The 22,183-nt window shown below is 34.0% G+C and overlaps 1 protein-coding gene across 3 annotated transcripts in view; it reads left to right on the top strand.

The window, feature by feature from the left end:
* The first annotated feature begins 265 nt into the window (after window positions 1-265).
* rasp (protein-cysteine N-palmitoyltransferase Rasp) overlaps window positions 266-22,183 on the top strand; it is a 50,427-nt gene continuing 28,509 nt past the window's right edge. The window contains exons 1-5 of one of the 3 annotated variants that reach the window (XM_089093166.1): window positions 266-288; window positions 1,562-1,684; window positions 7,625-7,800; window positions 18,705-18,899; window positions 21,122-21,322. In XM_089093166.1, coding sequence (XP_088949292.1) covers window positions 1,576-1,684; window positions 7,625-7,800; window positions 18,705-18,899; window positions 21,122-21,322 — 681 coding nt within the window. In that variant the 5' untranslated portion in view covers window positions 266-288; window positions 1,562-1,575. The other 2 variants (XM_089093165.1, XM_089093167.1) reach the window with 2 other exon arrangements.

Genomic DNA, 22,183 nt, shown 5'->3' on the forward strand with positions numbered 1-22,183 from the left:
AGTAATCTGACTTGTTTGTTTATAGATTTTATTCTTATAACTCAATGTTGTTATATTGTGCTTTTTCATTCTATTTGTCATGTAAGGGCGGATAGCTATAGGGTTTCTTGCAATAGACTATGGGCCAAATTCCGATCTCTTATTATTTGCCAATGAACTATAGGACCGTCTTAAAACTGAGCCGCCACCAAGAGTCCTCTGTATATATTGTTTAGCGCCATCTGTAAGAATTTCCTTTTATATCCTTATGAAGAAAAGAGGCGAATTGCGATTCAAAATGTCTGAAATGTGAGTTAATTGATGATTAGTGTTTGTTCTTCTTAAAATCTTTTAATGACTGGATCATCACTTCGAATGATAGATAAAATTTGGCCTAATAGTGTTGGGATCAAATACCCTAGAGACAAAAGACATAGCCTAGGTTAATATTCAATTTCCCATCCAGTGCTAGACTATAGGCTAGGCTAAGCTAGTCTAATAGGTCTATAAAAATCACGGTAAATATTTACCAAATCATATTATTGAGTTACAACTAAAGTGAATGTACCCTTCGATGCCTTTTTATGCTGATTATGAATATAACAATCATTTCTATTGGAAATGAATTTGAGCCCCCCCCCCCCCCCTAGCCTATAGCCTATATGTCAATTCAGAATAGCCTAGGCTATATATTTGCACATATGAGGGTGGGGGTTAGGTTAGGTTAGGGGGGGGGGCTGAAATTCATTTTAATAGAAATGATTATTACATTTGTAATCAGCATAAAAAAAGGCATCAAATGGTGTAGGCCTATTCCTAACTCAATAATATGATTTGGTAAATATTTAGGCCTACCATAATCACTCCTGTTGCAATTGATTCTTCTATCTAATGGATCTAGATATAGTGTTAAGCTTCATGGTAAAATTCTACTTTAGCTACTTTTGGCTATCTTGGAAAACGGTTAGCCTAGGTTATAAAAAAAAAATTCAGGGATGGGTCTACAGGCTAAAGTATGTCCTGCAAAGGTATTTTGAAATACCTACCTCCACTCCTTCTATCTCTAGAGGGTGCTGAAATTTGCCTACATGACAGGTCTAGCCTATTAGGCCTACCTATTGAAATTTTGACAAAACATTTTACCTTAATTTTCAGTTATTAGTTTCTTTTTCTCTGGCTTTAGTTCTAAAAAATGCAATTCCTGTTATTTGAGTTAAATTCTAAGCCATATCAATATTTTTTTCTCAAAATTTAGGAAATGTATTTGCATAGGCTATCTTTAAGACCTTATAAATTAGGATTGTGCAAAATTGTGAAGCTGAAAATAATTTTGTTGTTCTTCATTTAAGCAGAAGATCTATTTTGCAAGGGATTTTTATAACCTGTTTATAGCTTTCAATAGTTTTTCCCCTTTTAAAATTTTGTTCATAGTTCTACTATTCATGATTTTTTCCCTTTCATTCTAAAATTCAGAATTTGAACTAAGTAGTCTAGTTTTAGAATCACCAACAAGTGTCTACCACTTTTCACAATTCTGTTGCAGTAAATAAAAAAAAAAAACCTGTAATGTTTTTACTTTCAGGAACAGTAGTTTTGATGGCCCTGGTCAGAGAAAATTGTGTTTTTGTGGAAAAAGCTATTTACTTTGGAGTTTGGATTGGTTCCATCCTATATTCATGCATTTCACTGTTGACTATAAGTAGAAGTAAGTTTGATATTTTACTAATTAACAGCTATATTTTGCATAATTATATTACCTGCTTCTTTCAATTGAAAAACTTGTAGACTTAATGCTTACAATAGTAAAAGGTGCATTTGAAATAAAGCCTCAGTTCAATCCAGGGCTGTGAAGTTGGAGTTTAGTAATTTTATTCTGAATGGAGTCAGAGTTAGAGTTGGTATATTGGAAATGTCTAGAGTCAGTGTTGGTTATAAATTATAAAATATAATAATATGAAGCTTTAAACAGTTTATTAATTAATAAGCTTTAATTATTTTTTAAAGCTTTTAGTACTATCACTAACTCTTCATCACAAAATATATCTCCCTTCACATTTCGAACAATGAGACCAATGGTTTAAATTGTGAATTAAATACAACACAAAGGAATTACAATGTCTTTCAATTGCGGAAATGAAATTCTCTTTAAGTAAAGGTTAACCAGTATTTTTCCAAGTTTGTCTAGTGGGGTGATTAGTTACCAACTTGTCTTAGTTGGGAAAAAGAATGGGACATTGAAAGTTAGACTGCAGTCATTGGAGTCCAAAATCAAAGGTAAGTTAGTGACATTCAAGACCAGTGTATTTCTTGACATCAGGTTAAAATTCAACAACACTTGCTTGGCAACACTAAAGCTATCTCAGTTGCTTAAATCTCTTCTAAAGTATAGAATAAGATTTAGTCAGAGATGAATAACATTAAAATTTAAGGTGGGAATGTCAGAGGCAGTACCTGTACCCTGTTCTTTATTTAAGCTGTCAGGACAGTGGCGGATCTACAGCAAAATTTTGGGGGAGACCCAATGTGACAAGGGCGTTGATGAGCAAAATCTTAGGGGGGGGGGGCAGTGTGATAATGGTGCCAATAATTGACCAAATTGAAAAATGTATTTATAAAAAAAGAAAAAAAAAACAGGATAAGATGACACCAGAAAAATCTGTGGGGGGGGCAGGGTCCCCCCACTGCCCTGGATCCACCAGTGCATCAGAATATACTTCCAGATGGTCAGGACGAGGATTAGACATCTTCTTACTAAAATTACTTGTTCTTCATTTGAGCAATACAATTTGTCATGGGTTGTAGATTGCCGTGGGATGGACTCACCTCCCAAGTTGGTGAGTTTACAAAAAGCTAGCTGTCAAAGTAGCTACCTTTCCAATTTGGAAATGCTGATTAGATTCTTGCTCAAGCTAGACTATCATTAACAGCTATAGAATCATCTTCTAGTATGTACTCACAAACAATTTTTTGTCTACCATAACGTTGAGTTGTAGGGAAATATTTATTACATTGCAAAGAGGCCATTGGAAATAGGACTATGTTTGTGGAGCCCCATAATAACTAATAATAATATACAGCAATAAAAAGGCTTTAGCGTCTATGCAAGTTTACTTTCACTAAAAAACTTGTCAATACTATTCTTGAAAGAGTTGGTAGAGTCAACCATAACCACTTCTTGGGGGAGGTTGTTCCATTCCTTGATTGCTCGGTTTGAGAAGTCCCACTTTCCAACATCCTTATTCAAAGTTTTGCTTTGCTTTGCTTTAGCTTAAAGTTGTGTCCCTGCAGATTGTTTGTGTTGAAGAAGAGTATTTTCTCTGGTCCAATTCTATTGAAGTACTTGTGATAATAGCTTGATAGTTTCAATAAGATCACCTCAGAGGACATGGAAGGAAGTGGCAGCTTTTCCAATCGTTCACAATAGGAGAGGCTTCTTAGTTTTGGTACAGATTTTGTTGCTCTTCACTGAATCTTCTCAAGTGCATCAATGTCTTTTTGAAGGTGAGGTTTTGTTGTCGTGTGACTGTATTCAATGATAGGCTGAACAAGAGACTTGAAGAGTTGCATAAAGCTGAGGATCGTTTAGGGTGAAGTTTCTACAAATGAGTCTGATGAGAGATATTAGTAATTTTCAGAGAGGATTGGAAAAAAAAAACAATTTCTTACTTGAAGTGCTTTTGAATTGTGGCTTTAACTCAGGTTTTTGAGTGATTTTCCATATATATATAAATATCGCCTTCTTTTTAAGCTTGTTTCAGAGTAAAACAGTACAGTTTTTTCAGCTCCACTGTAGCATATCCAATTTCTTTTATAGGAAGGTTTTCTTCGACTTCCTTTGATTCTGTTATATCCCTCCTTATGTCATAAATATAAACATGCTGCTGACAATCAATTTAGCTTCATTATTTCGTAACAGTAGAAATGCTCAGTTAAAAAAAAATTTAAAATTGACAATTTTAAATGGAGGAGCTATTTGAATTTCATGACTTAAACATGAACTTCTATGGCCACAGGTGGCGCCATTCGGGGGGGGGTGGTCATGCCCCCCTGAATTTTGAGTGGCCCAATTTTCAACTCTGAAGCTCTCAGTTTATTCTTCCTTTTCCAAATTTTTTGTTGCTTTTGATTTATTCCCGACAAGCCGAAAATTAGGTCATTATAAAACAGTAAATTGAAGACACTCAAAGATTTGCAGCAAAGTCACCCATTTGAAGAATATCTCCTTTGGCATCGTTTCGTCAGATTCAGCCTGTCACATTATACTGTCTCCAACAATTTATGTACTCGGTCAGCCTGTAAAGTCATTTCCATGGCCATATCCATGGCTCAAATATTCAAAATAACAGGACTTGGTATTCTGCTTCTGTTACTGACACTTTAGTGGATCATTGCTAAGATCAGGTGAAAGACATGGCGCAAAAGCATTCATTGACGTAGGATTGAGAAAGTGAAAAGACATTTCAGAGCTGGTAAGGCAGCACAAAAGCAGTGACCAGCACAAAGCATTTACCGTTTCCTGGACCAAATTTAAAGCTATTCAGACCGAGACGGCCGAATCTGTTGCCTCATGCCTCTCCAAAGAACAGGAAAAGCAAATATTAGAGAACAGACGGCATGTAAAGGCTCTGCTAAAAACTACAGCCTTACTTGGATGGCAAGGTCTTGTGTTTCGTGGCCATGATGAAGGAGAGTCTAGTGCCAATTGAGGGAATTTCGTTGAGAGGTTAGGTCTTTTAAACGGAAATCAACCTGGACCTGATGGGCAAGTCTCGCAAGGCCTATGGCCATTACTTGTCACACGAGTACCAAAATGAATACATTAAGGTCATAGGAAACAAAATTAAAAGTTCTATCGCAAAAGAAGTCAAAGAAGCAAAATATTTTACTGTTCTTGCTGACGAAACAAAAGACCTCTCAAAAAAGGAACAACTTGCGATCTTAGTGTGCTATATACATGATATGAAAATCAAAGAAAGAGCCATAGGTTGCTACCACATGCGCAAGGTTGACGCTGAGAGTTTGGCCGACTTTATTTACAACGAAATAAAGGGTATCGACCTTGACTGGTCAAAATGTGTTGGGCAGTGTTATGACGGGGCGAGTGTAATTAGCAGATGTTTTTCAGGAGTACAGGCCCGTCTCCGGGAAAAGGCACTGCAAGTGGCGTACATTCACTGTCATTCCCATAGATTTAACCTTGTTATTGGCGATTGTATGCAGAAAATACAAAGAATTTCTTCAGTATTTTCAGTTTTTCAAACAGTTTATGGTGTTTTCTCAAACAGCAATGCTCAATACCAGTTGTTTGTCGAGGGCCAAGAAAACTACCAACGTGTCCGTGCTAACGCTTGAAGGGACAGTTGTGACAAGTTAGTCTTACTGGTATTGGTCAGTGGCTAAAATTCTGGTAAGATATGACTGCATATTCCCAATTCTGTCACTTGTTCAAGAATCTTCTGACAGGGAGGAAGCAGCAGAAGCTACATGCCTTAAGAATCAATACGAGTCGTTTTCCTTCATATTCAGTTTGCATATTATTCACAAAGTTCTTGCAGTGATCAGCCCTATTTCTGAACAACTGGAGGCCCCAGATCTGATCATTTCGGAAGCCTGCAGTTTAGTCACCAAAACAAAAAACCAACTGAAGACAGTGTATGACGTCGAGTATTTTCGAGTCCTATACGGCAAGTCTAAGGAGATAGCTATTATTGTTGGAGCTGATCTGTCGGGAACAAACGCTCTTGCTTCAACCATACCAGCAAAATCAAAACGATTTCAGAGACAGAAGACTCAGGGACTATTTAACAATATCAACACTTGGAAAGCACAACTCTGAATCTGAGGGCGCAAGAACAGAAGAGAAAATGCAACGAGAGTTCTACGAGGTTTTGGACAGAGTGGTAAATGAGTTTGAAGGGTGTTTTTCTGTCCAGCTGCCAGTACTAGAAGCCAGACGATACTTCAACCCCAAATCCGAAGACTTCATGAACACAGATTTACTGATCGAGATCGCGACATACTTCGATAAGGCTGGCATCGATGTTATAGAGCTGAAGAGTCAAGCTTTGATAGCTCGTGCATATGTGTCGCAGCTTCCACAGAAACCGGCTTTAGATCTTTTTGAAAGCCTAGGAGGATGGAAAGAAGCTTATTCTGAGGTTCTTGAGGTCGCGAGGGTAGTCCTCAAACTCCCTCTCACAACATGCTCAAATGAACGATTTTTTTCTATGTTGACACTCGTGAAGGTTTATCTTCAGACACAAATGGACAACGAGTGAATTTCGCGTTTGCTCCTTATGTTCTCTGAAAAGGTTGCAGTGAATGAGCTCAATTTTGTAAAGCTTGTGAACGACTTCACAAAAATGAAGCCAAGGAGATATCCATTGCTTAGATAACTGCACGTAACTTTCAGTTTTTATTTTGTGTGGTAAATTTTCTATCTTGTAACGATTTTTCGGTCCCTAACCAGGTTGTAAAAAGCAAAATCTAAATAAGTACGATGCTTTAATGTTTATTCGAAGACTAATTTGAAGAGTAGTCTATCAAACAGAGTAATTACACTTTGAGTCTGGACGGGGGCACAAAATTGATCTTTGCCCCCCCCCCCTCCCTGAGGTTTTTGAAATGGCGTCCTTGATGGCCCCAATCTTTAACTACAGTTTCACTGCCAAAGTTTTTTTTGTCTTGGTTACAATTTTCCTTTGAACCACATATTTCCACAGATCTTTGAGGATTGAACTTTCGATAGTTTGACAATGCAAAAAGATCCCATACTAACCTGACAACGGTCAAAATCATATATGCGCTATCTCTTTTTGCATGTATTAACCTTTTACGTTTTTTTTTTAACATTTCTCAAGCTATGCTTTTTGAGGGTCTTCTTGTATTCTGCTTGTTAGTTATCAGTATTGATTTTGCAAAACTCATTGTTACACAAATTTGCAACACAATTAATTAGTTGCAGCACATTTGCAACACGATTTGTTACACAAATTGATTTTGCAAAATTCATGTTTAACAAACTCATTGTTAAAATGCTTTGATTTTGTAGGACTACCATTCATTGCTAAGGATTGACTTTTCATTTCTGCAGCAAGTTTAAAGGATATTCAAATCATCGACTAATTTCAATTTCTCTTAGAAATTACTGCCTATAATAGTTTTCATAACGAGGAAAAGCGAGGGTACTGAGAAAATACCCTACAGGGCCTTTTGAGTAGATGTGGGCCAGAATTGTGGTTAAGGGACTGAAACACCTGGGATCTGTTTGAATTTAAAAATATTGATCTGAAATGGATTGGTATTAAGTTTATTTAGGATTTTGTTTATTCAAATTTATTTTCTTCCTCTTGATTTATTCGGAAATCATTGTTTGTTTATGTGTTTATATTTTACGTCTTTGTTTATTTAGAATTCATTCTTTTTCTTTTCTTCCTCTTTGTTTGTTTTTATGATTGTAAGCTATGAGAAAATTTAATGTTGATTGATTATGGTTTATGAAATTTAAGGTTTTTCAGTTGATTTAATTTAACCAAATATCTTGCCAAATATTTTTGCTACACTAACGGTAATTAAATTAACTATTTTGATTATCTCCTTTACCCAGTATTTTGGGATGCATTTTTAACTTCAGTTTTCAATTTAGAGTTAAGACCCTTGTTGAACAATGAAGATTTTGAGGAAGGAAGACTACTCAGAGAAGAAAAAGATGTTTCTGACTTTGAATGGGAGTACTGGAGCAAAACAATCCTAAGGCTCACCTTTCCATTCACCTTTCACTTGCTTACATCATTTACAATGAATCATAAAAGTCAAGAGAAGGTAATTTATATTTTACTTTATATGAATAGTGGCCTGTAGTGTTAAAGTGGATGAAGACTTTAATTTTTGAAGTAGCTATGCTGTAAATTGGCTGACTCAATATGTCTACATACACTTTCAAGCTCTAATTCAAGCTTTCACTGAGATATTTCTGCATTTGCTGAAGGGATCTATAGATATCCCATTTCTATTTGTAGTAATGGTGAATCAAATCCAGTTGGCTTCGTTTTGGCTTATTATTCTCAGGTTTTACCTGAAAGTTATCATAAAATACCTTAGATCTCTCAGCTAAGTGACTGGTCTCTCTTGAACTCTGATCTTGAACTTCTTGATGTTTTTCGTAGATTAAGTTCCTTAAGATAGGCTGTCTCTTGCTGATACTGAGTGAATACTAATAATATAAAAATAATAATTTATTTACTGCTACAAAACACAAGCGAAGTACTAGGAAAAATAAACAAAAAAGAAACCTCAATATACACAAATATAATGCACAACCATTAACGGCAAAACAATTGGATTGACAGTTGGAAACAACCCAGAGAAAAAACAGCATTGTTAGGCCTATCCGAAGCTTTTGTTTAATGTCGACAAGAGCTTTTGCACGGAGCCCAGACAGCGTCCTGCAAATATGGATTCCAAGCCAAAACTTTTGATAAACTCCTGTGAAGCTGGTTGGCTGTTAATGCTTTTTTAATTGACCTTCAGTCATAGCAGAAAGGTTTGGAAGAGTAAGATCATTGGAGAGAAGAGTAGAAGTACTTGAGTGTTTACATTTGAAGACTTTTTAAGTGAGGTTCATATAGCAGGTTTCTTGCATCATTTGGCATTCTAGTGGCTCTTCTTTGGACAAAGCATTTCCTTTTTGAGAGGAAATGCAGTAAGCATACCATATTCTAGGTGGGGTGGACAAGAGCAATGTTTTAGTTATTGTTGGTTTTCTGGGGCTAACAGTCGGTTTGACGAGAGCCAGCTTTTGCCATCTGTGCCTCACTATGTCTGTCGCATTTCTTATGCTTATTATAGCTGGTTAAAAATTTCATTATTGATTCTGCACAATTGTAAATGAAAGTAAGAAATTCAATTTTAGAAATATAACTGGGAAGTCTTTATGTTTTAAGTTAATTTCTTAACTTGATCCATTTTAATGCTAAACCAAAAATGATCTTGTATAATATTTTAAGACTGTCCCTCCTTGTAAATTGTCTCATTAACACACAATTATGTGATGCAGATGCCTGCATGGTTTTAGAGCCGAAAATTTTTATAGAGCCGGATAGGTTTATCAAATTAGGAGTATGCCAAGTAATGGAAGTAAATGAGCCAGCTTGTGTGTTTTGCTTTTCTGACCAAATCGGCTGCACCTGTCTTTCTGGAGTACAGACGTTTTTTTTATGGCTTTGACAATGCTGTCTAAATGTTTTTTTTAATATATTTTTTTTTTTTTACTAACATGTTATTTTAAGGTGAAGCTGCATAGAAGCAGTGGACCTAGAAAAAAAATGGACCCATGAGAAAAAAAAATTGACTATTATAGGGAACTCTTGTTTTGGCTAGCAGGCCTAGCGAGTCAAGCCATTGTTCTTTGTCTGTATCAGGACCAAGCTATTACTTTGGTAATAGCTTGTTAAGTTTGGAAAGTGAATTGAGAACTTTCTCACTAATCCCCCTGCCCTATGGAATTTGAGGGCTCCCTTTCGGCATTTAGTTGTTATTAAATCAAGCATCAATTTATATTGTGGAAGTTGTTTATACTTCTCTAAATTGCTCCAAGGCATGGATTACTTTTTTTTGGCTATGCTTTTTTTTTCATTATGCTTTTTTTTTGCTAATGCAGTTTTTTAAAATGAAGCTACATAGAGGCAGTGGACCTAAAAAAAAAAAATTAAATAAAATCAGAATATGGACCCTTGAGTTAAAGCTGACTATTATAGGGAACTCGTGCTTTAGCTAGCACGCTTAGCTAGTCAAAGCATCGTTCTTTCTCCGCACTAGGAGCTGCAAAACATATACTTGCACTTTGGCAAAAGCTTACTAAATTTGGAAAGTGAATTGAGAACTTCACTAATACCTCTGTCTGATGGAATTTGAGGGCTCCCTTTTGGCATTTAGTTTAACCAAATTACTTGAGCGCTCCCTTTTGGCATTAGTTGAACCAAATTACTTGAGGGCTCCTTTTTGGTATTTAGTTTAAGCAAATTACTTGAGGGCTCCCTTTTGGCGTTTAGTTTAACCAAATTACTTCAGGGCTCCCTTTTGGCATTTAGTTTAAGCAAACTACTTAAGGGCTTCCTTTTGGCATTTAGTTTAAGCAAATTACTTAAGGGCTTCCTTTTGGCATTTAGTTTAAGCAAATTACTTGAGGGCTCCCTTTTGGCATTTAGTTTAAGCAAATTACTTGAGGGCTCCCTTTTGGCATTTAGTTTAACCAAATTACTTGAGGGCTCCCTTTTGGCATTTAGTTTGACCAAATTACTTGAGGGCTCCCTTTTGGCATTTAGTTTAACCAAATTACTTGAGGGCTCTCTTTTGTCATTTAGTTTAATCAAATTACTTCTCTAAATGGCTGGGAGATTTGCATGGATTAATTTTTCTGGGTATGCCACTGCTGCCAAAACACTTTTTTTCAGCATGCTTTTTTTCTAATACGTTATTTTAGAGGGAAGCTACATAAAGTTAGTGGAGCTAGAAAAGACGGGATACCATCAGATGGCTCATCTGACAGTTTATAAACATCCAAATCCTTGAATTAGTCAAATAACCAACCAGTATTTTAAGCTTAGGAGTCGAGCTGGAAAAAAGGAAACATATTAGGAAGACAATTCTTTCTCAATAATATGGAGAATAATCCTAGTTAACACATTTTGCAGGGGGAGATTCTTCATATTCCCTTCTTTCCTTGTTTTTTAAGTTTTTCTAAGAAATTCATGAATTTCTTAGAACCTAAATATTTACAGAATATATACCCCCACCCCCCTAATGTGCAAATATATACCTAGAATTGCATCCTCAATCTAAATATAACATCCATTTGCATTACAAATGAACTTTACTCCCATATTAGCCATGTGGTGGATGTCCAGAAAAGACAACTACTTCCAAAGACAGACTTGAGGAAGAATTGTCTGTCATATGGAAAGTAGTTCTAGCTTGCTTACAACTTCCTCAAACATGTTCTAACTACTTTTCGTCTTCTAAAGCATTAAACCTCACTTTAGATCCTGAATACAGTCCTAAGAAACCTCCCAAATCGTATCATTGATTGAGGAAGTTCTTATGGCAACTAACTGACAAAAATGCTATTAAACGACACTATTTTCTAAATTTAGGTGGTAATATCTTCTTCTCTAGATTGCTTGGTGATTCAATAGTTTTCTTTTGTTTTCTGCCTATGCCACTGCTGTCTAAGTGTTTTTTTAATAACATGTTATTTTTAAATGAAGCTACACAGAAGCAGCTGAAGTAGAAAAAAACATGTTAATTGATGCCACAAGGAAGAATTGATTATTATAAAGATGCATTGAACCAGTCAAGGCATCAATCTTTGTCCTTAAGTGGCAGTTGCTAGACATTTTGCGGGGCAGCAAAGACATCTGTCAGACAACATTTCAGACATTGCTAAGACTTGTACTTTGGCAAATACTTAATGAGTTTTGAAAGCAAATTGAAAACTTCTTCAGCAACAACGTTGCAACAGGGATTCGAAGACTCCCTTTTGGCATTTAATTTTAACCAAATCAGGCATGAATTTATACTAGAGGTCATGATGGAATATATTGAATTCTAAATTACTTGGTTGATCTGGATAGGTTATTGGGCCCAAATTGTATGTATTGTGTTTAATATTGCAATTTGGTACTGGACTCAATATTAGAGTTATACTGACTTAATATTCGTGTTGAGTTCAATGAAGGTGTTATTTAAGCTCAACATTGGTGTTGGGCTCGATATTGCGATTTTCAGGGTGGCCTTTACAAGTGGCAACATTCAGTTACAAGTGGATTTTACAAGTGGCAACATTCAGCTTAAAATTGGGCATTGGATCTTTTCAGAAGCATAAATCTGAGCTTCTGCAACTGAACCAGATCTTTGAGGATTGAAGTTCGAATTATCCGGGCGTGGAGAAAGACCTAATGCTAGTCTGACATCGGGCACTATCGCACATGTGCTGTCTCTTTTTGTATGCATTAATCTTGCATATTTTATATAGTAATTAACAAGCTATGCTTTCTGGGGGTCTTCTTGTATTCTAACAATTATTTCTTGAAAAAATAAATTGTAACTGATTTTGAAAAATTACATATTAGACATACAAGCCTTTGAGAAGGGAGAGATAAGTTGTTAAGTACGAATTTAACATGACCTTTATGCGTTTCTGGCCTTGCTAGTTCCTTTTCTCATTTTAATGTCTTTTACTTTTGCCAGTAAACGTCTCAAGTATAACTATACGTGTTATGCCATAAAATTTAAATAACAAATTTTAGTTACTCGCCTGGCACCTTTTGCACTCGATAGACATACTTTGTCATCCAACACCCATCACTAATCTATAATATTTTGCCAAGACATAAATTTCCTTCGCTTTATTTCTTCTCCCTTTATTGATAAGAAAATATACAAAATTTAAGTAACTTTTGATAGGAATAAGCCTAATGGTGCTTTCACACTGTCGTAGAACCTTTCACTCGACCACATGTTAAGAATTTACGTTTAAATCTCCATTTCATGATTTTACTTCTTGAATAGTTTGTTTGTGATGATTTATGATTGGCGTAGTTAAATGTGAAATATAGTTAACCTGGCAAATTTAGCCTATATATTAGCGCAGAAAACTACGTAGGTGCTGTGAAATTCGATTAACTGCTAATTTATGCATTTTTGAGACAACCACATTTGGATTAGATCAATTCTTAAAACTAAATTTGGCAATAAAGAAAACCACTAACTCGACTATTTAAACCACAACATATTTTCGATTATTTTTTCAAAACTATTGTATATATTGAGTCATTATTTTGCCGCCTTCTACAGGCGAACAAAACGTTGTATGTTAAAAAGAGTAAATCAATTCTTAAGGGCTTATTAATCATCCATTAAGAATAATCAATTAAGATTAATATCACTTCTTCAAGCGTCCTTTTAAAACATGGCTTGCTCTTTTCGTTTAAATAAAACGGCATGTGTGTGCCAAACTGCAAAAAAACAACAACAAAAAACGAAAACAAACTAAAATCAATATTTTCAAAATCCTTAAAGGAATGAGCTCCTATCCTTCTCGGATCCTGCACTCGGAGCAGATATCCTTCTCGGAGCAGATATCCTTCTCGGAGCAGATATCCTTCTCGGATATCTGCTGAGTTGTGTGCCACCCGCCTTGTCTTAAGGTGTGTTTATAAAATATTGCATGGAGACTAAAACATCTTGTGTATGGCGGATTCCCAATCTTCAATACACTTGTTTCAAAATGTCGATAGGATGCCAATGATCTAAAAAATGGCTTGTCCCGATCAGGAAATATTTTTGACATTAGCGTCAATACTTTTGTGATAGAAGCTGAGAAAATAATTCCTGTTTTATATTATTAGCGTATTTTAATCTTTTTTTAACGTTTTATAAGAGGTAACAAAGAAAAAAAAAAAAAAAAATAAAAGATGGAAACAAAACATAAAATCTAATATCTCTGAAGATGTATAATCTCATTATTAAATACACAATAGTCATGAAGCATTATTGGTAAATGACTATGCATTTTTTTTTTTTAAAATTTTCATTCCTTTGTCATATTTTTTTCGTGGGGGAAGGGGGAGGAGGGGTAGTGGAGGTATTAGGTTTATATGCGGAAGTGGGACTGGGTGGCATTTATCATAATTTTTTTTATTGTTTTAGAGACTTTTTACTATTTTGACTTTTTACTTTTACTATTTTCTTTTTTTACAATTTTTATCAGGTAAAAGAACTATGCATGTTTTTTTACAATTTTCATCCCTTTGTCATTTTTTGTGTGTGTGGGGGGGGGGGGGGGGGAAGTGTAGTGGAGATATTAGGTTTATATGCAGAAGTGGGGCTCTGGGTGGCATTTATCATGATTTTTTTTTTTTTACAGACTTTTTACTATTTTGACTTTTTACATTTACTATTTTGACTTTTGACTTTTACTATTTATTATGCTTTTTTTACAATTTAATATCAGGTGAAAGAACTATGCATGTTTTTTTTTTTAATTTTCGTTCCTTTGTCAGATTTTAGGGGAGGGAGAGAGGAGGAAGTGCAGTTGAGATATTAGGTTTATATGCAGAAGTGGGGCTGTGGGTGGCATTTATCATGATTTTTTTTAAATTGTTTTACTGACTTTTTACTATTTTGACTTTTGACTTTTACTGTTTATTATGTTTTTTTTACAATTTTCATAAGGTAAAAGAACTATGCATGTTTTTTTTACAATTTTCATTTCTTTGTCAGTTTTTAGGGGAGGGGGAGAGGAGGAAGTGTAGTTGAGATATTAGGTTTATATGCAGAAGTGGGGCTGTGGGTGGCATTTATCATGATTTTTTTTATTGTTTTACAGACTTTTTGCTTTTACTATTTTGACTTTTACTATTTATTATGTTTTTTTGTAGTTTTTATCAGGTAAATGATAAAAATAAAATGTATATTTTTTTAAACAATTTTCATTCCTTTGTCAGTTTTTTGGTGAGGGGGAGAGGAGGAAGTGTAGTGGAGATATTAGGTTTATATGAAGAATTGGGGCTCTGTGTGGCATTTATCATGATTTTTTTTTATGTTTTTACAGACTTTTTACTATTTTGACTTTTACTAATTATTGTTTTTTTTTTTACAATTTTTATCAGGTAAAATAAATATGCATGTTTTTTTTTTTTTACAATTTTCATTTCTTTGTCATTTTTTAGGGGAGGGGGAGAGGAGGAAGTGTAGTTGAGATATTAGGTTTGTATGCAGAAGTGGGGCTATGGATGGCATTTATCATGATTTTTTTTTATTGTTTTACAGACTTTTTACTATTTTGACTTTTACTAATTATTGTTTTTTTTTTTACAATTTTCATTCCTTTGTCATTTTTTTGGGGAGGGGGAGAGGAGGAAGTGTAGTTGAGATATTAGGTTTATATGAAGAATTGGGGCTCTGGATGGCATTTATCATGATTTTTTTTTATTGTTTTACAGAATTTTTAATATTTTGACTTTTACTAATTATTGTTTTTTTTTTTACAATTTTTATAAGGTAAAAGAACTATGCATGTTTTTTTTTTTTTACAATTTTCATTTCTTTGTCATTTTTTAGGGGAGGGGGAGAGGAGGAAGTGTAGTGGAGATATTAGGTTTGTATGCAGAAGTGGGGCTATGGATGGCATTTATCATGATTTTTTTTTATTGTTTTACAGACTTTTTACTATTTTGACTTTTGACTTTTACTATTTAATATGTTTTTTTTTTACAATTTTTATCAGGTAAAAGAACTATGTATGATTTTTTTTACAATTTTCATTCCTTTGTCAGTTTTTAGGGGAGGGGGAGAGGAGGAAGTGTAGTTGAGATATTAGGTTTATATGCAGAAGTGGGGCTGTGGGTGGCATTTATCATGATTTTTTTTATTGTTTTACAGACTTTTTGCTTTTACTATTTTGACTTTTACTATTTATTATGTTTTTTTGTAGTTTTTATCAGGTAAATGATAAAAATAAAATGTATATTTTTTTTAACAATTTTCATTCCTTTGTCAGTTTTTTGGGGAGGGGGAGAGGAGGAAGTGTAGTGGAGATATTAGGTTTACATGCAGAAGTGGGGCCCTGGGTCGCATTTACCATGATTTTTTTAAATTGTTTTACTGACTTTTTACTATTTTGACTTTTGACTTTTACTGTTTATTATGTTTTTTTTTACAATTTTCATAAGTTAAAAGAACTATGCATGTTTTTTTTTACAATTTTCATTCCTTTGTCAGTTTTTAGGGGAGGGGGAGAGGAGGAAGTGTAGTTGAGATATTAGGTTTATATGCAGAAGTTGGGCTGTGGGTGGCATTTATCATGATTTTTTTTATTGTTTTACAGACTTTTTGCTTTTACTATTTTGACTTTTACTATTTATTATGTTTTTTTGTAGTTTTTATCAGGTAAATGATAAAAATAAAATGTATATTTTTTTTAACAATTTTCATTCCTTTGTCAGTTTTTTGGGGAGGGGGAGAGGAGGAAGTGTAGTGGAGATATTAGGTTTACATGCAGAAGTGGGGCCCTGGGTCGCATTTACCATGATTTTTTTAAATTTTTTTACTGAATTTTTAATATTTTGACTTTTGACTTTTACTGTTTATTATGTTTTTTTTTACAATTTTCATAAGGTAAAAGAACTATGCATGTTTTTTTTTAAAATTTTCATTCCTTTGTCAGTTTTTAGGGGAGGGGGAGAGGAGGAAGTGTAGTTGAGATATTAGGTTTATATGCAGAAGTTGGGCTGTGGGTGGCATTTATCATGATTTTTTTTATTGTTTTACAGACTTTTTACTTTTACTATTTTGACTTTTGACTTTTACTATTTATTATGTTTTTTTGTAGTTTTTATCAGGTAAATGATAAAAATAAAATGTATGTTTTTTTTAACAATTTTCATTCCTTTGTCAGTTTTTAGGGGAGGGGGAGAGGAGAAAGTGTAGTGGAGATGTTAGGTTTATATGAAGAATTGGGGCTCTGGGTGGCATTTATCATGATTTTTTTTTTATTGTTTTACAGAATTTTTACTATTTTGACTTTTACTATTTATTATCTTTTTTTTTACATTTTGTATCAGGTAAAAGAACTATGCATGTTTTTTTACATTTTTCATTCCTTTGTCAGTTTTTAGGGGAGGGGGAGAGGAGAAAGTGTAGTGGAGATGTTAGGTTTATATGAAGAATTGGGGCTCTGGGTGGCATTTATAATGATTTTTTTTTTATTGTTTTACAGACTTTTTAATATTTTGACTTTTACTATTTATTATCTTTTTTTTTACATTTTGTATCAGGTAAAATAACTATGCATGTTTTTTTACATTTTTCATTTATTTGTCAGTTTTTAGGGGAAGGGGAGAGGAGGAAGTGTAGTGGAGATATTAGGTTTGTATGCAGAAGTTGGGCTCTGGATGGCATTTATCATGATTTTTTTTATTGTTTTACAGACTTTTTACTTTTACTATTTTGACTTTTGACTTTTACTATTTATTATGTTTTTTTGTAGTTTTTATCAGGTAAATGATAAAAATAAAATGTATGTTTTTTTTAACAATTTTCATTCCTTTGTCAGTTTTTAGGGGAGGGGGAGAGGAGAAAGTGTAGTGGAGATGTTAGGTTTATATGCAGAAGTGGGGCTCTGGGTGGCATTTATCATGATTTTTTTTTTATTGTTTTACAGAATTTTTACTATTTTGAGTTTTACTATTTATTATCTTTTTTTTTACATTTTGTATCAGGTAAAATAACTATGCATGTTTTTTTACAATTTTCATTTCTTTGTCAGTTTTTAGGGGAAGGGGAGAGGAGTAAGTGTAGTGGAGATATTAGGTTTATATGCAGAAGTTGGGCTCTGGGTGGCATTTATCATGATTTTTTTTATTGTTTTACAGACTTTTTACTTTTACTATTTTGACTTTTGACTTTTACTATTTATTATGTTTTTTTGTAGTTTTTATCAGGTAAATGATAAAAATAAAATGTATGTTTTTTTTAACAATTTTCATTCCTTTGTCAGTTTTTAGGGGAGGGGAGAGGAGAAAGTGTAGTGGAGATGTTAGGTTTATATGCAGAAGTGGGGCTCTGGGTGGCATTTATCATGATTTTTTTTTTATTGTTTTACAGACTTTTTACTATTTTGACTTTTACTATTTATTATCTTTTTTTTTACATTTTGTATCAGGTAAAAGAACTATGCATGTTTTTTTACAATTTTCATTTCTTTGTCAGTTTTTAGGGGATGGGGAGTGGAGGAAGTGTAGTGGAGATATTAGGTTTGTATGCAGAAGTGGGGCTCTGGATGGCATTTATCATGATTTTTTTTATTGTTTTACAGACTTTTTACTTTTACTATTTTGACTTTTGACTTTTACTATTTATTATGTTTTTTTGTTGTTTTTATCAGGTAAATGATAAAAATAAAATGTATGTTTTTTTTAACAATTTTCATTCCTTTGTCAGTTTTTAGGGGAGGGGGAGAGGAGAAAGTGTAGTGGAGATATTAGGTTTATATGAAGAAGTGGGGCTCTGGGTGGCATTTATCATGATTTTTTTTTATTGTTTTACAGACTTTCTACTATTTTGACTTTTGACTTTTACTGTTTTGGCTTCTGACTTTTACTATTTATTATGTTTTTTATACAATTTTTATCAGGTAAAAGAACTATGCATGTTTGTTCTTTTTACAATTTTCATTTATTTGTCAGTTTTTAGGGGAGGGGGAGAGGAGGAAGTGCAGTGGAGATATTAGGTTTACATGCAGAAGTGGGGCTTTGGGTCGCATTTATCATGATTTTTTTTATTGTTTTACAGACTTTTTACTATTTTGACTTTTGACTTTTACTATTTATTATGTTTTTTTTTTTCAATTTTTATCAGGTAAAAGAACTATGCATGATTTTTTGTACAATTTTCATTCCTTTGTCATATTTTTGTGGGGGGGGGGGAGGAAGTGTAGTGGAGGTTTTAGGGCTATATGCGGAAGTGGGACAATTATCATGATTTTTTTTTATTGTTTTACAGACTTTTTACTATTTTGACAAATAATTTCTACAGATTTGCCTTGGCTCTCGCATTGGGTAAGAGGCTTGGTATTTTGCTTATTGATGCTTGGCTTTGTTAATGGGACTGTCAAGTTTTGCTATTATTGAGTTATTATAAATTTTTTTTTTCATATGGTCTTACAGATTGCGACAGGTTTGCGCGTGTTCGTTACACTTGCCTGTGTGTGCATGATATTTGGTATATTAGCATCATTTTTCATTATTCTGAAATGCCTCACGATCTTCTTAATTAGCAAGACAAAGTGCAAGTCTTTGATTTGGTTTGCGTGTATATCAACCTTGTTTATTGGACGATTTGAGACTGCAAAACAGTTTTTGGTGAGTTGACAGTTTTTAATTTTGTTTCGTCTTTTCATTTTGACTGCACATTTCTATTGCTGATTTTGCTAGTATTTTGCTGATTTTGCTGATTTTGCTAGTATTTTGCTGATTTTGCTAGTATAATGTATTGTGTATAAGGCATATTTTGTTTCTGTTCGTGTCTTTATTGTTGTTTGGCAATTTATGCGTAATTATTTTTAGTTCAGGTTTTGTTTTTAGAAAAAGCTATTGCCTAATATTTTTCTTCACTTTTTTGTATAACAAAGGGTTAAAATTAGATAAACTAAGGTACTGTTGCACTAAATGGACTCTTTTATATAGTACGAGTTTTGTTGATGCAAATGAAATAAAATAAAATAGGGTAAATATATAATAGTTCAGAAACAAATTTGGACTATATATTTGCACATTGGGGGGGTGGGGGCAAAGCATATATTAAATACATGACATAACCTAGGTACCTCCCCCCCCCCCCAAAAAAAAAAAACAACAGTTTAAATATCGTATACGCTATTAAAACTCCGTTATACATTGTATTTCTTTACAACGGTGTCTTGTATCATCCCGTAAAAACGGGTTTTTCAACGCGTCTCGAGTTTGAGATATATAAAAGAGTCCGTTTAGTACAACAATACCTAAACTAACATCCCTTTCAAGAGATACAAATTAAATGCTTTTTGGCATGCTGGGCGACACCCCCCCCCCCCCCCCCCTATGCCGACTGCTTGGTGCGGTTTGTCTAAGTAATCCTATAAACTTTTCTTTATTAATGATACAGTCGGCAAACAACTGAATTGGAGTTGACACTCATATGATTGTTCTGCACCAAGGAAAATACAGCAAAAAAACTACGTGATGATACACCAGTTGAGAGTTGGCAAGCTCGTGGTTATTAATTGCAAATTTTAATAAGATGAATCTATACGAAATACTATATGGCAGTCAGTTAAACCAGAGGTAAAAAAAAAAAAAAACTATTTAACCAAGTAATAAAAATTAGTAAGTAATAAATTAGTAATAAAATATTTTTTGTTTGTTTTATGAACAATAATAGATTAATATCACAGCTTGCTGAGCAATTTGAAAAAAAAACTTTGCTTGACACTTCTATCTTCTTCGATCAGAGGAGAGAGAAATTTGATAATCAAACAGTTCGTGGTAACGAACTGTAAGTAAGGAGCGATCCGGCTCAATAGTAACCGAAACTCTAAAAAACGTAATTTCGATATCAATAGATATATCAAGAGAATTGGAGTTTTATCTTGATTTCAAATATCTAAGTCATTAAGTTTAATTTTACCCATCAAAGGTTACGAGCCTGAGAAAATTTGTCTGATTTTCGAAAAAAGGGAGAAAAACTCCCTAAAAGTATAGAATCTTAATGAAAATTACAATATCAGGTTCAGCGTATCAGAGAACCCTACTGTTTAGGTTTCAAGCGCCTATCTGAAAAAATGTGGAATTTTGTATTTTTTGCCTGAATACGATCACGGATGCGGGTTGACTTGTTTATTTTTTGTTTTCCCAGGGGTGATCTTATCAACCAAGTGGCCCTAGAATATCGTGAGAGGGCTCATTCGAACGGATATAAAAAGTACTAGTCCTTTTTTAGCGAGCAAAAATTGGAGGGCAACTAGGCCCCCTCCCACTCCCGTTTATTCTCAAAATCGTCCGATCAAAATTTTGAGATAGCCATTAAAGAGCCATGCTCTTTACGCTAAAGTTTGAATTCTGTCCCAATTCTTTAAGAACGACTCCTGAAATACTATGTTCGTTTAATTAGAACAATAAGAAGCTTTTTTAAAAGTACTAAAAACTTTACCGTAAAGAGCGAGGTGTTTTGGAGGAGTAAACCCCCTGATATACGTAATAATTTCTGTTCGTTTTGTTTTATGTTGATCTTTACTTTCAGTTGAAAAAACTTGTTTTTGTTATTTAATAGTGGATAAGGGAAACACTGCCTTTTAAATTGATTAGCCAAAATGAGTATAATATAGTGGTACCATATGTATTTAAGATGTTAAGAAACAAATTTTGATTCTAAAGTACCAAGGACATCAGAATCAGGTCAATTCATAACTGAAAACTGCGATTTTTGTTTTAGCTGTTTAAAATTATGAAACTTAAGTACAGTATCAAATTTACTTCAAATAATAAGATTTCATTTTTTCTGTCCTTTTTACTTCAAATATTATTACTTAATGTGTTTTTTTTTCAAGTTTGTAAACGACGATATTGCTTGGTATGGATTTTCAGTAACATATTCCTGGTGCAATATGAGGGCACTCAGCTTCGGATTAGATGTGTCAAATGGTGTCAACATTTCTCTTTTCAACTTTCTAAAATATTTCTTCTATCTTCCGATATTTTTTTGTGGCCCAGTCATCACATATGAGTCATTTCAAATTGGCAACTTCCCAGTAAGTTTTTCCTTCTTTTTTTTCGAAGTTTTTCGAAGTACTATTTTCGAGTAACGCGTAATCCACTGAAGCACCAACAATTGTATTTTGTAAAAGCTGAGCGCAAAACGGGGGGCAAAAACAAAACAGTCCATAGCAAGTTTAATGCACAGAAAAGTATTAGTAATAAAATGACTGCTATACAAACATTTACTAAAATCCAGCACTTTAAATCTGACAAATATACCTTAAGCGACTATACAAAATTGGTCACAACTTTTATTAAGGAGTTTCTGTCAATAACAATTATGGAAAATTCATTCCATAGAAAATTTTCGCATTGGGAAAACTATACACAACGGTACGGTGAAACCCAGTGCTGCCCATTTGGCATGGATACCTGACTGCGGTACTCAGGTATCTACAATTGAGAGTGTATTCTTCGTAATGGTATAAAGCAAAACCTACCAGTAGTGGGAGTGAAACCCACGACCTCCTAATAAGGAGGCAGGTAAATATATTGCTGACCTACGACCAAGGCCGTACCCAGGGTGTGTGTGTGTGGGGGGGGCGGTTTGACCCCCCCCCCTGAAATGTTTGTCAGAGTCGTAAAAACGCAACAAAAATACATATAAAAAAATGTCATGCGTTTTTTGAGTTTTTTTGTGTACCCCCCCCCCCCCCAAAAAAAAAAATCTTTGAGTAAAACCACCCCCGAAAAAAAAACATCGGTACGGCCTTGCCTACGACCACCCGGCAACAAATTTGATATAGGAAGCACACTTAAGTACATGTTTCTGTTACTAATTTCCATCATAGGTCCACCCAATCCTGGGGGAGGGGGGAGCTAAGAGGAATTTCTTTTTGAGGGGATTAAAACAC

This window comes from Artemia sp. Qi Xiang Cuo, chromosome 8 (genome assembly GCF_049724085.1).
Source record: "Artemia sp. Qi Xiang Cuo chromosome 8, ASM4972408v1, whole genome shotgun sequence".
Classification (NCBI taxonomy): Eukaryota; Metazoa; Arthropoda; class Branchiopoda; order Anostraca; family Artemiidae; genus Artemia; species Artemia sp. Qi Xiang Cuo.